This window comes from Physeter macrocephalus, chromosome 19 (genome assembly GCF_002837175.3).
Source record: "Physeter macrocephalus isolate SW-GA chromosome 19, ASM283717v5, whole genome shotgun sequence".
Lineage (NCBI taxonomy): Eukaryota > Metazoa > Chordata > Mammalia > Artiodactyla > Physeteridae > Physeter > Physeter macrocephalus.
The window spans coordinates 1119081-1140149 of record NC_041232.1 but is presented as its reverse complement, the minus strand read 5'-3'; the positions used below and the strand labels follow the sequence as shown (position 1 = coordinate 1140149).

At 41.9% G+C, this 21069-nt stretch overlaps 1 protein-coding gene across 1 annotated transcript; it reads left to right on the top strand.

Moving 5' to 3' along the window:
- Window positions 1-706: 706 nt before the first annotated feature.
- Window positions 707-20769, top strand: MC2R (melanocortin 2 receptor). The gene is made up of 2 exons (XM_007119100.2): window positions 707-758; window positions 19698-20769. Exon 2 carries the CDS (start codon window positions 19798-19800, stop codon window positions 20689-20691), a length of 894 nt encoding a protein of 297 aa, XP_007119162.1. The 5' UTR covers window positions 707-758; window positions 19698-19797; the 3' UTR covers window positions 20692-20769.
- The last annotated feature ends 300 nt before the right edge of the window (window positions 20770-21069 follow it).

Sequence of the window (21069 nt, the reverse complement as noted above, 5' to 3'; positions counted from 1 at the left end):
ACTTGGCCCCAGGCCACATTTAAATACTCACACCAATGTGACTGATACCAACGGGAGTCCTCCCCTGCAGGCACTGGCAAACAGAAAGCCAACAATGTTGTACCCTTAAACTGAACAATTTTGCTTTGAATGATGGAGCTCGGGATGGTGGATTCTGTGACGCTTAATGACAGAGGAGAATCGGCAGCACACGAGGTTTTCTTCTTGTGGCGGCCCACGCTCCGCGGGGCCTTGGGCACGCAGCCCCTGTCTCACTGTTTGGCCTTGTGAAACATGGATGATGGGCTTATTCCCTTCTTCTTAAAGAGATTAATGAGCTAAATGTCTGCAAGATGCCTTGAGTAGTTTGCTGAAAATTTTAAAACAAATTCTTCTGAAACCATTTCCTCAAAATCCAATTTTATTGAATTCCTTGGTTGAAAACTAACTCTAAAATGATGTTAAAAAGGAGCAAGGTCACAGGGTCTGCTGTCTGCCATAAACCTTGTCACGAACATTGGAAGCAGCCTTGCCCAGCTGAGCCCGTGGAAATTGTGTCTTAATCCAACCGCTTCTTTTCATTTCTCTGACTTCGCATTACCAGAAATATGCAGTGCGTTTCCAATGACATTTATTCAAGGTTATGACAACAAACAACTGTCTCTCCAGTGATGCATTTGTTCTGTGCGTCCCAGCCCAAGGCCCTTCTCTTGCTTTTCTTTCAAACCTCATTCGTTCTCAGTCATCTTGGCCTGAAAGTTCCTGCTTCAGAGCTGAAAGTAAGTACATTTTCTACTAATTTCTCAGGTTCTTAAGTGCTTTGGGATCATAAAGAGAACACTTAGGGAAAAATCTTGAGAAAAGATTCTATTCAGAATTCCTAATAGCTCATCTTTTAAATTATGGTCTTTCACCTTCCTGTGGGAGTACATTATTTTCTAATGAAACCGTAACAACAAAATCTCTTACTTGTATGTCTAACTAAAGCAAACTTCCCTCCTGATGAATTTCTTAGCTTCTCTACAGTTTTAGTCTCTAAATCATCATCAAGCTCTATTCAGGACTACAAGCAGGTTTTTCCTAATGGGATTAGGAGCGGAAAAAGTCATGTTTCTTTTACCTCCGGAGAGTCACCCTTTTACCCTGATTAACCTCCTGTTTCCATTCTGGCACTGGTGCATAAGCATCTCTGCCATCGACATATACATGTGGACTTTCTGTGGTTCTGGGGCAATTAACACTGCCTTTCTCATCTACGAGTTCAATAGTCCTTGGCAAAAATAGAGGGTGCAGGATAAATGAATATTAAAAGCAGATTCCTGATCACATACTCCTCCAAAGTGGTTGTCACTTGGAAAGCCATGCAGTCACTGCAGACCTGAGACATTCACTCTTTGCTTGGTTGGCTCTGTCACGGGGGATATGTATTCCCCAAAACGGAGGGCTCAGTCTTTTCACAAAAGCAGCTATTCTTCCTATTTTTATTTCCCTAAGCTGCCTTGAGATGATCCTACCACTCATCTTCCTCCCAAACACGTACACTTACACACACATATACATGTATACACACGTACACACATGCATATACCTGTACGTACATACATGCATGCGCACACATGCAAAGCCAAGGGGGAAAGAACTGAAAGAGTGATGAGAGGCCGACGCTGAGAGCAGGGCCTTGAGCAGGATTGGGAGGGGCAGGCGTGCAGAGGGCTGGTCATGAGCCTCACTGGTTCACGCACTGACCGGGAAGGCCCATGCACACTGACGCACCAGGCCTGCGACCGCGAAGCCGCTGTGGCTGAGACAGCAGGTCACACTCAGTCCTCGAGAAGAGCCCCCATGGGGCTGTGGGAGCCCAGAGAAGGGGGACCCCAGCAGACAGGGTAAGACACCCCCCGGCGAGTGGAGGGGACACCGTGGAGCACCTTGACTTTTCAGTGGCCCGGATTTCGTGGGAGGGGGGGAGGTGTGGGTGTCCCCCTCCAGCACCATCACCCTCTCACTCCTCAGGGCAACCTCAGGCCGCTCAGTGTAAAAAGAAAAGCCAACCTACCTTCACCTCGTTAGTTTTCCAGGCATGTTTCCCACCTGAATACTTAATGGGCAATTAACCTCAGGTGATATCCGTCTTCCTTGTGTAAAAACGCTGGCAGTTCTGTGCTGGGGGGTGGCGTCTGGGGCCAGGAGGTAAGGACAGGTGGCGGGAGCACAGGTGGGGCAGCTTAGGGAAGGCAGCCCAGAGAAGGGGGGTCCAGGAGGGAGTGCTCTGCGGGGGTGGGGCCCAGGTGGCCCTGAGGCTCTGAGAGCTGAGAGACAAGAAGGTGTGTAAAGGGCGTGAGTGTCATCTCAAGAAGTCCGGCTGATATTAAAATGATACAAAAATTCAGAAGAAGGTTTACACTCAGGGCTCCACATGCACTTACCAACGTGCCAGCGATGCGTGTGGGGCCTTGGAGCAAGACAGACTCAGCAGCTCAGTGACCTTGAGCAAGTCCCTCTCTGAGCCTTAGTTTTCTTATTTATGAAACGGGTGGGAGAGCAGGGAACAGGAATAGAATGTACCCCTCATATTTAACTGGAGCATTGAAGAACACCTCTCACCCCGCACCGTCTCTGACCTTTAACATGCAGACCATTGTAAGAGAAGCCAGGGCAAAATCAGACTGCTTTTAAAGTACAAATTTTAAGGATGTGCTGGTGTACCGGGGAGTTTGCTCTTTTATATGTTAAAGTATTAATTTAAAATGCTAAACATACATTTTGGGCCCCGCGCAGGAGACAATGAATCCTCTACAGCTTTAGGTAAAGCCATAAAGCTACAGAAATCAAGGCAAAAGAATAGACAAAGATCAATGGAAGAGAATAGACAGCCCAGAAACAGACCCATACAAATGTAGCCAACTGATTTCAACAAGTGTGTGAGAACAATGCAAGGGAAAAAGGATAGACTTTTCAACAGATAATGCTGGGAGAAAATACTTGCAAAATACATATTGGAAATGACTTTTTTTCCAAAATATTCAAAGAAATATTAAACTCAACAATAAGAAAACAAACAATACAATTTTAAAATGAACAACAGATATGAATAGATGTCTCACCAAAGGAGATCTATAGATGGTAAATAAACATAAAAATAATACTTATCATTTATCATTAGAGGAATGAAAATTAAAATGACCATGAGATACCAGTAAATACTTATTAGAATGGCTAAAATCCAAAATTCTGACAATACCAAATGATGGTGAAGATGTGGAGCAACAGGAGCTCTCATTTCTTGCTCGTGGGAATGCAAAATGGTACAGTCACCTTGGAAGACAGTGTGGTGGTTTAATACAAAACTAAACAGACTCTTACCATATGCTCCAACAATTGTGCTCCTTGGTATTTACCTGAGTTGAAAACTTATGTTCATCACAAAAATCTGCACATGGATGTTTATAGCAGCTTTATTCATAATTGCCAAAACTTGGAAACAACCAAGAAGTCCTTCAACTATCTTTTAGCTAGAAAGCCTAAAAAAGACAGGGGTGAAACTTAAATGCATATTACGAAGTGACACAACCGGTCTGGCCATGTGCTGTGTGATTACCATCATATGACATTCTGGGAAAAGGAAAACTATTAGACAGTAAATAGATAAGATATTACCAGTGGTTTGGGAAGGGACTGAGGTTGAATAGATGTAGTACAAGGGGATTTTTAGGGTGGTGATACTATTCTGTATGATACTGTAATAGTGAATATGTGACACCATGCATTTGTCAAAACTTATAGAAATTTACAGCATAAAGTGCAAATCTTATGTTTTCAAAATTTTAAAAAAATCATTTAGGAGGTTAGAATGTCTCAGGATGGAAGCAACCAAAGAATCTGATTGTATCATAAATACATGAAAGAACCTCAATGCATGGGGTGGGGGAAATGTACTGACATAAGTGACTGAAAATGAGTAGAGACTGTAAGACAAAGGCAATCTGCTCTCTAGTTGATACAGTTCACCACAGGGATGTGGCCTAACAATTCTGAAACCACTGGAAGTGCGCATCTGGACCCAGCAATTAAATGATGCCCTGCACGTGGCAGGAGCTGGGTTCCTCACTGTTGGGCCAGGAGGTTACAGGTAAGCAAGGAGAGGAGGTCAGAAGGCTCCACGTGGCAACAGACTGGAGTTGGAAACTTCAGGATGAGCTCATACTTAGCTTCATGTAGATACAGAGGGAGAGAGAAGTATTTGTAGATGTGTGTACGCACATGGCTTAGTGTATACACATGTGTCTCCTTACTCTGTTAGTAGAAAGGGCTCAAGAGCAGCAGCACCCCAGAAACAACATACACATTAGCCCTCAGATCTTGGTTTTTAACACCATTCTCCAATAAAAGGAGTCCGTGATCCTTGGAACAATGACTGATTCCATGACGATAGCACAAAATAACAAGATGAGCCTGGAACATCTTGCAGTGCAGAAGGTAAATAATTGTTCCAAAAAATCACAGTGGTGAGGGTATGTTCAAAGGGTATGTGCCAACTGCAAGAGCTTCCAACAGACAAAGTTGGAACAATTTAAGCAACAAAATAAATAAAATAATATTGGATTATAACCTAGAGTATAAAATAAATATCCATGTATCCATACTGATACCAATGATTGAACAAATCATAAATGGAAGACAGTAGACAAATCTCCCATGCAGATTCCCAAATAATTTACGTGGGTCTTCCACTCACAGGAGGCGGGCACAGCTCTCCACTCCTGAGGTGTGGGCTGTGCATACTGACCTCCTTTCAAAGAGGTCATGCGGCAGGTGGGCAGGGGAGAAGTTAGACAGACACGACCTCGGCCAGGTGATGCCGGAAAAGTCGTGTTGACAATACGTCCCTTGATGTGACATATGAGGATATTACTTTACTTCGTGTGGTCTTCCTCCCAGCAAAGTCCGTAACCCCAGTCTGAGCATGAGAAAAACACCAGACAAATACCAACTGTAGGACATTCTACAAAATGCCTGACCAGTACTCAAAACTGTCAAAGTCATCAAAAACAGAGAAAGTCTAACTGTCACAGCCAAGAGGAGCAAAATGAAACATGCTCAAGGTAAAGATGACTAAATGTCATGTGAGCATGAACATAAAAAGGGCATATGGTAAAAACTAAGGAAATATGAATAAAGTATGGGTTTTAGCTAGTAATAATGTGTCAATATTGGTCTGTTCATTGTGGTTAATGTACCATACTAATGTAAGACATTAATAATATGGGAAACTGGGTGTGCTGTGTATGGGAACTCTCTATACTACCTTTGTAACTTTTCCATGAATCTAAAATTGTTCTAAAATAAAAAGTTTATTTAAAAAAATGTTCATAGCTCCATCATCCAATTAAAATTGGACGTATGTCTTTCAGGGATTTTCCTATGCCTTTGCATGAGTGTATATATACTCTGCACCACTGAACCATGATTTTAACCATAGAGTAGTGGCCTACATCATGGGCCTGCCAGAATTTATTTAACCAATCCTCAGTCACCAGTTATATGTATGGTTTTTCAGTTTCCCACTATTATCATTAACATGTAAACACAGTGAGCATCATTGTATGTACATCTTTGTTCCCATCATTGATGATTTGTTTAGGGCCACTGAGTCAGCTCAGTCAGGTCTGTAGGTCCTAAAGGCAGAGTGTGACAGTGGAACTCTCTCCGTCACCTTCTATTGGGTTAGGGTGTGTGACTAGGATCCTCAGATTTTTAGTGATGACACATTTTCTAATTCAGGGGTTTGAAGTAGTACTAGACACCTAAATTTAACAAAACTTGGTACCTGTATTTTGAACAATTTATATTTATTGAAACATATAAATCGGCTGTGATTATGATCTTTCACAACACCTTCGTTTATCACTTTTTTTTCATCTTTGCATCAATTGTTCTTTCTTTGAAGTGTCATTGGTCAGTTAGGCTCCAATGTCAATAGAAAACTATTTGCTTTAACCATGTATTTCTCTTTTCCTCCTCCAACTTTCACTCCAGCCAACTATCAGTATTTTCTCCTGTATGAAAAGAACTTGGTACCAAGTGAAGGAGGGGGCTGACCTGCTTCTAGGAGAAGCCTTTCTCAACTCACCTGCCTACCTTTTGATTTGCACCAAATGGAACCCCAGGAATCTGAAATTACATTGATAATATCGGGCTTATACTTTTTTTTTTTTTTTTTTTTTTTTCTGTACGCGGGTCTCTCACTGTTGTGGCCTCTCCCCCCATGGCTCACGGGCCTAGCCGCCCCGCGGCATGTGGGATCTTCCCGGACCGGGGCACGAACCCGTGTCCCCTGCATCGGCAGGCGGACTCTCAACCACTGTGCCACCAGGGAAGCCCCGGGCTTATACTTTTTGATCACGGTATATATTTCCTTTTACTCATTAGAATGATACAGTGCTTTTTATCCTGAATATCTCATAGAAGTCGTATTTTAATGTAGACCTCATGTAACCAGTATGGGTTGCTCCACAAAGTAATGGTAAAAATAGTCGCATCTCTTGATATTTGAATTAAATGTTCAAGCACCAACCTGCTATGTAGGGAAAAAAGGCCAGTGTCTTCCTCTGGGCTGCCTCCTATCCTGAATGTTCTAAAACCCCAGTGGCTTACGGACTCCTAAACTGAACAGTGAGCCTGGCACTGGTCCATCTAGTACTGTCTGGACTCCTCACTGCCACTTGGTGCCGCTGTTGGGAACTGCTCCACCTGCTCGCAGAGGTGCTGGTCCAGGTGGGCGTGGTTCCCAGGACAACCGAGGCGGAGCCTGCTTCCCAGGACTGTCAGACCACCGCCCGAGGTCCTCAGCACTTCAACCCCATCACAGCAGCCCCCGGAGTACTAGCCACCCCGGAGCTCTGGGACAAAACTGGATTTGACATTCACCTCTCTCTTCCTAGAGAAGGACCGTCCGCTGTCTCTCTTCCTGAGTAAACATTCCCAGAGTCTGGGCAATTTTTCTTTCAACAAGTAAGACATCTGATTTCAACTCCTTTCTACTGACAAAGGCTAGTCACTTGCCCCTTTCCTTCTAAAAACCCTCTTCCTTTCTCTCCTGCACAAAAGGTTGCTCATTATTTTCTGCTTTTACTGCCCAGGAGAACTTTGGCCCTGCACGTGCTCCTGCAGATAAAGCTGTTTTCCTGGACTCTAGGGAAGCTGGTCCCTCACCCTTTCTAAGAGGAGAGTGAGGCTGTTCATTTTACAGGCGCTACTTCAAATAAGAGGAAACCAAAAAATTAATCTCTGGCAGAAGCACTCATTTTCCCACAAAATTCTAACTGAAATTTGGTCTGCCAATGAAAAAATAAAACCACTAACTCTGTTTCTTGCACATTTTATATATCTCCCCCAAACATATCTTTCTAGAAATACAAACTGTTGATTATTCAATTGATGATGTTCACATTCTAACACATCAAAAATAGTTACTGGGCACTTTACTGAAGTGGACCAGGGAGCAGGAGGGAGAACCTACCAGCCCCCGACCCAGGAGGTTACCTGCTGTTCAGGAGGCACAACACAAACGCCGGAAGCTGACCTTTCAAACGGGCTCAGGGTGCCACATGACAAACGCAAGGCAAGAACAAAACATGCTTCGGGACGTGAGAGCAGAAAGCCCACCTGGGTTGAGTGGTAGTCAGAGACCCTCTAGACGTTTGGTCTTGACTTGGGGCTAAAACAAAAGTAGGATTTAGAGGAGAGATGCGGAATTCTAGAGGGAAGACAGTAGTAAAAATGTCAAAGCAAAAATATGCTAAGCTTCCTGGAGATGATAAGAAAACTGGGCTGGAAGGTGGGTTCTACATGGAATACTGGGAAACATGGCAAGAAAACGTTAGCCTGGGACAGATTGTAGACAGCCGTAAATGCCAAGTGCTTTAAAAATGGGATTTTATTCTGTAGACAGTGAGAACTCCTTTATGGAGCCCACACTGCATGCCTGGCTCTGGGCTGCGTAATTTACATGTAGTGTCATATATAACCCAAACGTAACGCAAGAGCTCTGAACTAAGTAGTCTTGTCCCCATGTGCATGTGGGGGAGCTGAATATAACAAGGCTTAAGGATATCTATTTCTTTGATGCTTTTTCTTGATTTCGATGATTATTTCTCTGGTGAGCATCTTCAGCTGTATTCTTATGAACGAACATATCTAGCTCTCTTGCCAGAAAAGTGCACCATTTCTCTGGAATATAGTTAAACAAGGTGGCAGATCCAAATATCCTACAAACTCAGCCCCTCCACTTCAGTGATTCAGCCTTTCCACTGACACTGAGCTGATGCTTTTTAGACACGAAGACTGTTGATTGCTGTGGAGTGGTTTGTGAAGGCTTAGCCTGATTTATTACTTGGTTTAATTCTTTGCAACCTTCTGGAATTAATTTATTTGTATGATTGACAGATGGCCCAAAGTGATGCATGTTACACTGCGGTGTGTGGGGTAGTGAGGAGTCTGAAGAATGCTAGGACTGTTACTAAAAGCCAGAGAAGTGATTCTTTCCCAGTGTGCCTTTTCTTCCCTTAGAATCACCTGAAGCGTAGAGAACTTCCATGTTGAACCTCCTTGATTTGCTAACTTTACTTTAGAGCCCTATCACTATCTACAATGAGCAGCAGAATTGAGTTGCTGAAGCAGAAGGGCCTTGGAGACACCTAAGCTTGTCAGGTATGCTGCGGAGAATGTTTTCACTAAGAGATATTTTTTACTTGTCTTTCCCATCAGTTGGAAAATGGAGACTTTATATTAATTATCATAGCTTTTTCTTCCCCCTCCTCCCCTTTAAGGTAACAGTAATCTCACCTAGTCTCAACTGTCACTTGGCTGTCCTTACCATTTTTATGTACTTTGGAGTTTGATATAAATGTGTTGTCTCGCTGGCCAGGGAAAACTCAATTGAATTACTAACAAAATAGGAGATTTTGAGTTTTATACACACAACTAATTAATTGAGTATTGATTTTTCTCCAATTACATTATACCATGCAAATGAAGATAAAAGGCACAGTCACTGAAGTAGAAAGGTACCAGGCGAAAGGTGTACTCACCGCACGGACTGAAGATTCCCATCACTTACAAAGTCCCTCACAACAAGCAGAATCTTTTCAATTTGTTCACTTGTTCAATTACCTTTATGAGAAGTCCTTCAAAGTGTTCTGCCCTATTCAAGTCAAACACCTGGGATTGAAGGTGTGGACTGGCAGGTGCTCAGCTCCTTGGGGCGAGCGGGGAAGTGCCTTGGTAAGACGGCTGATAGGTTACACACATTCCAACCATCACACAGACTCCTGCCAGGAGTGCCAGTGCTGAGTGGAGTTGGGTGCTGGGCAGCAGGGAGGTTGGGGAGCCTGCTCGAGGGGAAGCAGGAAGCTCCCGGACCAACTCACATCCTCCACCCTGCCCCATTCCCATGCTTCACCCTCCATGGTTTAAGTTTCAGCCAGAGCCACTAAGCTCTGGTGAAAATCCAAATAACTCTTCCCTTTCGGAAGAGTGGCTTCCAACATTTCAGCGGGCTTCATCTTGACATGCAATCAGAGTAATATTCAAAATACTTAGAACATGCCAGAGGACACTGACCCCCTACAACCCGACACTAAGGTAAACTGGTCCATTCAAGACAAAGTCTACTATTCAGCTACTTTAAATTTATGTAAAACCTAACCTGTACCTGCATGTTGATTTTTAAGATTTTACTGCTGTTTCCCATTTTCTTTCTTTCTTTTTTTTTAATTTAACATCTTTATTGGAGTATAATTGCTTTACAATGGTGTGTTAGTTTCTGTTTTATAGCAAAGTGAATCAGTTATACTTATACATATATCCCCATATCTCTTCCCTCTTGTGTCTCCCTCCCTCCCACCCTCCCTATCCCACCCTTCTAGGTGGTCACAAAGCACCGAGCTGATCTCCCCGTGCTATGCGGCTGCTTCCCACTAGCTATCTATTTTACATTTGGTAGTATATATACGTCCATGCCACTCTCTCACTTTGTCCCAGCTTACCCTTCCCCCTCCCCCCTATTTTTCATCTTTCCTTTTTTTACTGGATCATCTTTAGCTTATTTCAGTACTCATTTTTTCCACTCTTTTTCTTCTGTTTTTGAATTTAAGACCAAGAAATAGAAACACCAATCAGTTATAAGGACAGTTTGTACCCAAACAGGAAATGCTGGGTGGCTCTTTCAGCCACATGTCAAGGGAGGATGGGTCTGGTGTGTTTGTGGGCACTGAGACAGAAGTGGGAAGTAAGATCAGAAAGGCTCAAATGCCCTGAGAGCACAGAAACGGTGGAGAGTCTGCCCGAGATGGGATATCAGAGTAACACAGAGGGAGGTAATAACATACATGGCAAGTATGTAGACCAAAACCTACCAGGTGTTTTGTTGGCAATGATCGAAAAGTTTGATAACCCTGTATTGAGGAGTCTATGGGGGGAAAGTGCTCTGCTGGTGAGGATGTAAATTGACACAACCCCTCTGAAAGGCAGTTTGACAATATCTATGAAGACCAGTGATGCATATACACTTTCACTCAACAATTCCTTTTCTGTGAACTTATCCGACTCATTATGCACATGAGAAATTCTATACTTACATGATTATTAACTACAGCATTCTTTATACAGCAAAATGTCTGAAACAACCCAAGTGACTATCAATACACGCAGATTAAATAACTCAGGACACATCCGCCCAATGGAATACCATGTAGTGGTTTTTTAAAAAAGGAAGAAGGAGGAGGAGGAGAAAGAATGAGAAAGTGATCCATCTACTTTGTGGAAAGTCTCCAAGATGAAACAAGGTACAAAACACTATGTACAATACACTGACCGTTGAACACAAAGGGCAGGGTATCATGCTGGCCATGGAAATGGGCCTCTCAGATCTGCTGCGGGAAGTAGGGCTGACTGGTGCCCAGCGCTCTGTGTCTGGATCCCACCATGTTCCTGCTGAGGTCCTATTTCCTCCAGGCTGCCCCCAGTCCATGACTGGGCACAGTCTATTTCTGTTGGAGCTAGGATTCCTCTAACTGGCAGCTGGCTCAAGGACTCCCCACTGGCCAGGTCAAAACTTCCCAGATCTGTGCTGCAGTCTGAGACTCCCCCTTTCTTCCTCTTATTTGCCCCCAGGAGTCAGACCTGCCTCACAGCCTGAAGGCTCCCCTGTTGCTCTTGCTGCCTCTCCCCTTCACCCTAACTAATACCTGGGAGAAGATGCACATACTCCTATTTTCTTTTATGGGCATAAAGAAACTCCAGAAGAAGATTGATCACCTCTTTTTTTTTTTTACTTTTTCATTTTTATTTATTTATTTTTATTTTTGGCTGTGTTGGGTCTTCGATTCTGTGCGAGGGCTTTCTCTAGTTGCAGCAAGCGGGGGACACTCTTCATTGCGGTGTGCGGGCCTGTCACTGTGGCGGCCTCTCTTGTTGCGGGGCACAGGCTCCAGACGCTCAGGCTCAGTAGTTGTGGCTCACGGGCCTAGTTGCTCCGCGGCATGTGGGATCTTCCCAGACCAGGGCTCGAACCCGTGTCCCCTGCATTGGCAGGCAGATTCTCAACCACTGCACCACCAGGGAAACCCTCATCACCTCTTTGAGGAGTGGTTATTGCACACAGGATAGAGTGTTGGGAGGGAGACTTTTTACTATTTATGCATATCTACACATACACAAATATATATATATATAAATATATATGACTGCAGTACCTATTCAAAAATGAAATTAAAATGTTACATGCATCTAGTGAAAACAGGGAGAGAGGGCAGCACAGAGCTGGGATGCAGACAGGAGCCCTGTGGCATTGTGATTTATAATAAGAGACATGCATTTGGTCTTCCTCCTCTTTTCTGGCACAGAGCTCACAAGACAGCTGGAATTCTCTAAGTGGGGAGAACAATCAAGTTGTCTTCTGTTATGTTAATGAGGTGACTTTTAGAAAGTTGGTAACCTAAGGATGGGGGCTGGTTGCCAGGGAACCCAACTCCACCCCTGAGGGGCTGGAGGTTGAGTCAATCACCAATGGCCAGTGATTCAATCAACTGTGCCTGTGTAATGAAGCCTCCCTAAAAACCCAAGAGGAGGGGGTTTGAAAAGTTTCTGGGAAAAACCTTTCCTGGGAACCCAGACCTCAGTTCCTCACTGGCTCTCTCTGAAGCCTAGGTTCTAAAACTCCATCAGCTGGAAAAGCCTGGAAGCCCTATAACAAAAACCACTTATCCACTCAACAGAAAAATAAGCCATGTTACCCTCCTTCCCAGCTGTTCTCCCGAAGAGCCATACAACAACCCCCAGGAGCACAGAGAACACGGGCACAGTGTTGCTGACTTGTCTTCAGAAAGGTTCAGGGGAGCCCCCCAAACTGCCCGCCATCTCCAGGATGCCTGCAGCCCTTCTACTCAAGGCCTCGCGCCATCACTCTCCCTTCTCAACTAAAGGAAGGGATTGCGGAGCCTTGCTCTTCCCTGAATTTCTGTAATAATCTTTGAGAGAGAATTGGAAAAACAATCCTGACTTGGTCATATGTACAGGTTTAAAGTTTTTAAGTTATTTTATTTTCATTTCTACTAAAGCCAATAAAAATTCCTTATCCGATAAATATTTATAGAAGCACTAAGATTAAGTGATTTCTTTTAGCAGATACTCATCTCTGGAGCCAAACAGACCTTGATTTAAATTCCATCTCTGCCTCTTATAGCTTATGGAACTTCAGGCCAGTATCTTGGGCTTTCTGCCTCAATTCCTCAGATGCAAACTGGGGAAAATAAGACTACCTTGTACTGTTGACAAGAAGATTAAAATAAGATGCCATGCACAGCATGTGGCATTGTACCGGTTGGCACATAACAGGAATTTAACAAATAATAAAGCCTTCTCCTTTCTCGTAGAGCCCTGCAAAAATATGAAAATTAGATTTTTTACATTTTCTGGTCAAAGACAATAATCAGTATAAAAATCTCATTTTACAGTTGCCCGTGCTCCCTTTGCTTTTGCAAACAACATTGGCCCAGTTATGCCGCATAACAGTTGTTGGAGCCACATTCATTTGCCCTGTGACGCCGTTAACTCTGGTGACTCTTGTTCCTCGAGACCCAGCCCAAAACCAGAAGTCAGTTTTGCTTTTCCCTGTGGTCCTTATGTGATTATTGTTGCTCCCAATTCTCTGCTTTGTGCCCAAAACCTACCCCACAAGCCAAATGAGTGAACAAAAGTTGTGCCTGGGTCAGATTCTGGTCCTCGTCTATCATGCCCCTTGCCCCTCAATGACTCCCAGGGCAACACCATAGACAGAGATGGAGCCTTCTAGACCCTGGTTACCGACGCTCAAGATCAAAGTGCTTGGTCTTCAGGCAAGGAATTAATCCCGGAGGTGAAAAAATAATATAAGAAGGACTGAAATGTAAAAGATCACTCTACAAGCCAAGACTTGGCCACTGTCAAGCTCCACACTGAGTGTGACCTCCTTGGGGGTGTGCACAAGAGCTAATCAGTTGACAACCTCACACTCATAGCAAAGCCAGAATCAGCAGGGAGCAAAAAGAAAAAGAAAAAACACAATCAAAACCAAAACACCTGCTGGTTTAAGAATACATTGATTCTCTCTTTATTGCGGGATAATAATTTTTGGTGTCATTTTCTAAAATGCTTTGTTTGGCCGTCATTTTAGCAATTGTTTTCACTGACTGAAAGCACTCTGGGGAGCACCACCCTCCCTGGCAGTGGCATGGAAGCCATGATTCAGTGCTCACTGAAGTCCAGACCTCAGTGGTCTAAAAGGTATTTTCAGAGACAAGTGGAAAAAGTAAAGATGGTTGCTGTCTCAAGGAATGTAAGAGTTCCAGTATTAATTTGGAAAAGAATCGCCCATTTGGTACTTTTTTCCCATAGAATCTGAAAAATGAAGTTATAATATTTTGTTAGGTGATAAAGAGCACAAACTGGATTGTTTTCATTTTCTACTAAAGATCTTATAAATAGTTAATGTTGTTTTGCTTTTAATGTTTACCAAACACATTCCTTTTTTTAAAGAAATAGCCAAAACTTTTAAAACACCCATTATATTCTCCTATTATGAAGAATAATTTAACTTTACCTCTTATATTGAATCTTAAAATGGGGTAGTTTGTTTTTTTTTTTAATAAATTTATTTTATTTATTTTTAGTTTTGGCTGCGTTGGGTCTTCGTTGCGGTGTGCGGGCTTCTCATTGCAGTGGCTTCTCTTATTGCGGAGCATGGCATGCGGACTTCGGTAGTTGTGGTGCACGGGCTTAGTTGCTCCGTGGCATGTGGGATCTGCCCGGACTAGGGCTTGAACCCATGTCCCCTGCATTGGCAGGCGGATTCTTAACCACTGTGCCACCAGGGAAGCCCTGGGGTAGTTTCTTAATAGTATTTGAGCATCCATAGTAGTCTATGGTTCCACCAAATTAGAAAACAAATTTATAAACAGTATTACCAAATCAAATACATTTTTACCCTAAAATATGGAACTGAAATCTGTGAGTTCTCCCTTTGAAACAGAAGTGAAAACATATATTGCACCATCAACTATGGGAATAGTACATCAACATCTTTGCCTTTTCCATAAGCTGTAGGGTCAGGCAGTGACCCAGAAAGACAAGCGGTGGAAAGAAAGGACCTAAACATCCTGTCAATTCATGGAACCCACCACCACCTCCAAGTTGAGGAAGGGTGCTTTCCTGTTCTGAATCTTTACTTCTTTACTTGTTCTAACCCACTTTACATGCAATTGGATTCAGGAGAAAGATAAGGAGGGAAAGGGGAGAGACACAGCATAATCTTTATCTCTAGGCTCAAAATTCCACTAAATATGTTTTCACAGAGCAGTTAAGATGAGGGTCCAACTATATAATAATAAAAGGATCAATACAAGAAGAGGATATTACACTCGTTAACATATATGCACCCAATATAGAAGCACTTAAATACATAAAATACTAGCAGACAAAGGGAGGAACTGATGGGAATACCATAATAGTAGGAGAATTTAACACCCCACTGACATCAATGGACAGATCTTCCAGTCAGAAAATCAGTAAGGCAACAGAGATCCTAAAGGATACAATAGAACAGTTAGACTTAATTGACATCTTCAGGACACTACATCCAAAAAACAAAAACAAAAACAAAAAACAACCATAATACACATTCTTTTCAAGTGCACATGGAACATTCTCTAGGATAGATGACATACTAGGACACAAAAAAGCCTCAACAAATTTAAGAGGCTAGAAATTGTTTCAAGCATCTTTTCTGACCACAACAGCATGAAACTAGAAATCAACCACAGAAAGAGAAATGAGGAAAAAAAATTACATGGAGACTAAACAACATGCTATCAAAAAACCAATGGGTCAATGATGAAATCAAAGAGGAAATTTAAAAATACCTTGAGACAAATGATAATGGAAACACAACCATACCAAATCTATGGGATGCAGCAAAAGCCATCCTAAGAGGAAAGCTCATAGCAATACAGGCTTTCCTCAAAAAACAATAAAAATCTAAAATAAACAACTTAAATGACCACCTAAAAGAATTAGAAAAAGAAAAACAAACAAAACCCAAAGTCAGCAGAAGAAATGTAAATATTGGAGAGGAAATAAATAAAATAGAGATCAAAAAAACAGAAAAGATCATTAAAACCAAGAGGTGGTTTTTTGAAAAGATAAACAAAATTGACAAGCCTCTGGCCAGGCTCACCAAGAAGAAAAGAGTGGACCCAAATAAACAAGATAACAAATGAAAGAGGAGAAATAACAACAAATATGGCAGAAATACAAAAAAACAAAAAAGAATACTGTGAACAGTTCTATACCAACAAATTGGACAACCTAGAAGAAATGGACAAGTTTCTAGAAACATACAGCCCACCAAAACTGAATCAAGAGATAGATAATTTGAACGGACCAATAACTAGAAGTGAAATAAAATCTGTAATTAAAAAAAAAACTCCCTGTAAACAAAAGTCCAGAACCAGATGGCTTCACTGGGGAAGCCTACCAAACAAACAAAGAAGAACTTATACTGATCCTTGTCAAACTCTTCCAAAAGACTGAAGAGGAGGACACCCTCCCAAAGTCATTCTATGAAGCCACCATCACTCTGATACCAAAACCAGACAAAGAGACTACCAAAAAAGAAAATTACAAGCCAATATCTTTGATGAATACAGATGCAAAAATCTTCAACAAAATATTAGCAAACCGAATCCAACAACACATAAAAAGGATCATACACCACAATCAAGTTGGATTCATCCCAAGGGTCACAAGGATGGCTCAACACACACAAATCAATTAATGTGATACACCACATCAACAAAAGACAAAAACCGCATGATCATCTCAATAGATGCAGAAAAGGCATTTGATAAAATTCAACATCCATTCATGAGAAAAACTCTTGCCAAAGTGGGTATAGAGGGTACATACCTCAACATAATAAAAGCTATTTATGACAAACCCACAGCCAACATAATACTCAATGGTGGGGCTTCCCTGGTGGCACAGTGGTTGAGAGTCTGCCTGCCAATGCAGGGGACACGGGTTCATGCCCCGGTCCAGGAAGATCCCACATGTCATGGAGTGGCTGGGCCCGTGAGCCACAGCCGCTGAGCCTGCACGTCCGGAGCCTGTGCTCCGCAACGGGAGAGGCCACAACAGTGAGAGGCCCGCGTATTGAAAAAAAACAAAAAAACAAAAAAAAACCTCAATGGTGAAAAGCTGAAAGCCTTCCCACCAAATTGTGGAACAAGACAAAGATGCTGACTCTCACCACTCCTATTCAACATAGTATTGGAAATCCTAGCCACAACAATTAGATAAGAAAAAGAAATTTAAAATATCCAAATTAGAAGGGAAGAGGTAAAATTGTCATTATATGCAGATGACATGACACTCTGTAAAGAAAACCTTAAATACTCCACACAAAAACTATTAGAACTGATAAGTGAATTCAGCAAGGTAGCAGGATACAAGATTAACAAACAGAAATCTGTTGCATTTCTTTACACTAACAATTAAATATCAGAAAGAGAAACTTTAAAGAATCCCTTTTAAATATGTGTCCAAAATAAAATAAAATAAAATAAAATACCTAGGACTAAACCTGACCAAGGAGGTGAAAGACTTACAAGCTGAGAACTATAAAACATTGATAAAGGAAACTAAAGATGATTCAAAGAAATAGAAAGATATCCCATGCTCCTGAATTGGAAGAATTAGTATTGTTAAAATGGCCATACTACCCAAAGCAATCTACAGATTTAATGCAATCCCTATCAAATTACCCATGACATTTTTCACTGAATTAGAGAAATATTCCTAAAATTTATATGGAACCCCAAAAGACCCAGAATTGCCAAAGCAATCCTGAGGAAAAAGAACAAAGCTTAAGGCATAATACTCCCAGACTTCAAACAATACTATAAAGTATATCAAAAATGTGGTGTTGGCACAAAAACAGATATATGAATCCATGGAACAGAATAGAGAGCCCAGAAATAAACCCACACATCTACAGTCAATTAATCTTTGACAAAGAAGGCAAGAGAACAGTGGAGAAAAGACAGTCTCTTTAGCAAGTGGTGTTGGAAAAGCTGGACAGCTGCATGTAAATCAATGAAGTTAGAACACACCTTCACACCATACACTAAAATAAACTCAAAAAGGCTTAAAGACTTAAATATAAGACATGACACCATAAAACTCCTAGAAGAGAACATAGGCAAAACATTGTCTGACATAAATTGTAGCAATGCTTTCTTAGATCAGTCTCCTAAGGCAAAAGAAATAAAAGCAAAAATAAACAAATGGGACCTAATTAAACTTACAAGCTTTTGCACAGCAAAGGAAACCATAAATGAAATGAAAAGACAACCTAGAGAATGGGAGAAAATACTTGCAAACAATATGACCAACAAGGGCTTAATTTCAAAAATATACAAACAGGGCTTCCCTGGTGGCGTGCAGTGGTTAAGAATCTGCCTGCCAATGAAGGAGACACAGTAAGTTTAAGCCCTGGTCTGGGAAGATCCCACATGCCGCGGAGCAACTAAGCCCATGCACCACAACTACTGAAGCCCTCATGCCCTAGAGCCCGTGCTCTGTAACAAGAGAAGCCACTGCAATGAGAAGCCTGCGCACCACAGCGAAGAGTAGCTCCCGCTCACCACAACTAGAGAAAGCCCATGCGTAGCAACGAAGACCCAACGCAGCCAAAAAAAAAAAAGAAAAAAAAAAGCTGAACAGTTCATACAACTAAATAGCAAAAAAACCCCAAACTACTGAATCAAAAAATAGGCAGAAGGCCTAAATAGATATTTCTCCAAAGGAGACACACAGATGGCCAACAGGCACATGAAAAAGTGTTCATCGGCACTAATTATTAGAGAAATGCAAACCAAGCTGGTGTGAGGTATCACCTCACACCAGTCTGAATGGCCATCATTAAAAAGTCTACAAATAATAAATGCTGGAGAGGGTGTGGAGGAAAGGGAACCCTCCTACACTGTTGGTGGGAATTGGTGCAGCCACTATGGAGAACAGTATGGAGGTTCCTTAAAAAACTAAAAATAGAGTTGCCATATGATCCAGCAGTCCCACTCCTGTGCATATATCTGGAAAAGATGAAAGCTCTCATTCAAAAAGATACATGCACCCCAATATTCATAGCAGCACTATTTATAATAGCCAAGACATGGAAGCAACCTAAGTGTCCATCAAGAGATGAATGGATAAAAAAGATGTGGTATATATATACAATGGAATATTACTCAGCCATAAAAAAGAATGAAATAACGTCATTTTCAGCAATGTGGATGGAACTAAAGATTATCGTACAAAGTGAAGTAAGTCAGACAGAGGAAGACAAATATGATATCATTTATATGTGGAATCTAAAAACATGATATAAATGAACTTACAAAACAGAAACAGGCTCACAGACATAGAAAAGAAACTTACAGTGACCAAAGGGGAAAGTGGGGAGGAATAAAAGGAGTTTAGGATTAACAGGTATACATTACTATATATAAAATAAACAAAAGAATATGAAAAATAATATGTATATACATACACATATATATAACTGAATCATTTTGCTGTACACCTGAAACTAACAAAACATTGTAAATCAACTATACTTCAATTAAAAATAAAAATATATTTAGGAAAGATTTTTTAAAAGATGAGGGTCCAGTAAATTGTTTTATTTAAATATTCCACCATTATATTTTGCAGAGGCAATAGAGCTTCGATTAACAGATACACAGTACTATATATGAAATAGATACACAAGGACCTACTGTATAGCACAGGGAACTATATTTAATATCTTGTAATAACCTATAATGGAAAATCTATAATCTGAAAAAGAATATATATATCTGAATCACTTTGCTGTACACCTGAAACTAACAAAACATTGTAAATCAACTATACTTCAATTAAAAATAAAAATATATTTAGGAAAGATTTTTTAAAAGATGAGGGTCCAGTAAATTGTTTTATTTAAATATTCCACCATTATATTTTGCAGAGGCAATAGAGCTTCCTCAAAGCTAATATGGCTTGTTTTTATTTTGTGATCTATTTTGCAACTGATATTCCTACATACACTTTTTTAGGTGGCTGTGTGGTTTTTACCTCAGATCTTCAGCAAGAACTACAGAGAAGGAAAGAGTCTGAAGAATCAATCAAGTTTTCTGTCAAGTCCCAGTAACATCCCTGTCTTAACCACGCGCAGGAGAGATGAAACACATTATCAACCTGTATGAAAGCATCAACAGTACAGCAAGAAATAATTCAGACTGTCCTCCTGTGGTTTTGCCAGAAGAGGTATTTTTCACAATATCCATTGTTGGGGTTTTGGAGAATCTGATGGTCCTTCTGACTGTGATCAAGAATAAGAATCTTCAGTCGCCCATGTACTTTTTCATCTGCAGCTTGGCTATTTCTGATATGCTGGGCAGCCTGTACAAGATCTTGGAAAACATCCTGATCATGTTCAGAAACATGGGTTACCTCGAGCCTCAAGGCAGTTTTGAAACCACAGCTGACGATGTGGTGGACTCCCTGTTCATCCTCTCCCTCCTTGGATCCATTTGCAGCCTGTCTGTGATCGCCGCTGACCGCTACATCACAATCTTCCACGCTCTGAGGTACCACCACATCGTGACCCCGCGCCGTGCCCTTGTCGTCCTGATGGTCATCTGGATGTGTTGCATGGGCAGTGGCATCACCATCGTGACCTTTTCCCATCACGTCCCCACGGTGATCGCCTTCACAGCGCTGTTCCCGCTGATGCTGGTCTTCATCCTGTGCCTCTACCTGCACATGTTCCTGCTGGCCCGCTCCCACGCCAGGAGGACCTCCACGCTTCCCAGAGCCAACATGAGAGGGGCTGTCACACTGACTGTTCTGCTTGGGGTCTTCATTTTCTGTTGGGCGCCCTTTGTCCTTCATGTCCTCTTGATGACATTCTGCCCGGCTGACCCCTACTGTGCCTGCTACATGTCCCTCTTCCAGGTGAACGGTGTGTTGATCATGTGTAATGCCGTCATCGACCCCTTCATATATGCCTTCCGGAGCCCCGAGCTCAGGGATGCATTAAAAAAGATGACCTTCTGCAACAGGTACCAGTAGAATTATTGGTCCCTGATTTTAGGAGCCATGGGGAAATACTGTCAAGGGACAGCGTAACGTGACATACCAACAATACTAATGCTCCAACTGTCCTTTCCTTCCCTAAAGCACACGAGGAGAATCCCACCGACTTGTGTTGTAATAGCTCAGTTCCTTGTGAACAGCCTTTCTGTAGGTACAACTTCTATAGCTAGAGAGACAAAATATTTACTAAAAAGAAGGACAGGATACAAAGCACATACAGCAATACACATATGAGAACTCTGGGCTGAGGAAAAAGTTGTTCTTCTATAGATATCTAGCTAGCCTATCACTGGGGTGGCCTTTCCAAAGTACTAGGACAAGTACTCAGTGTATAAACTACAGGGCCTTTGTAAG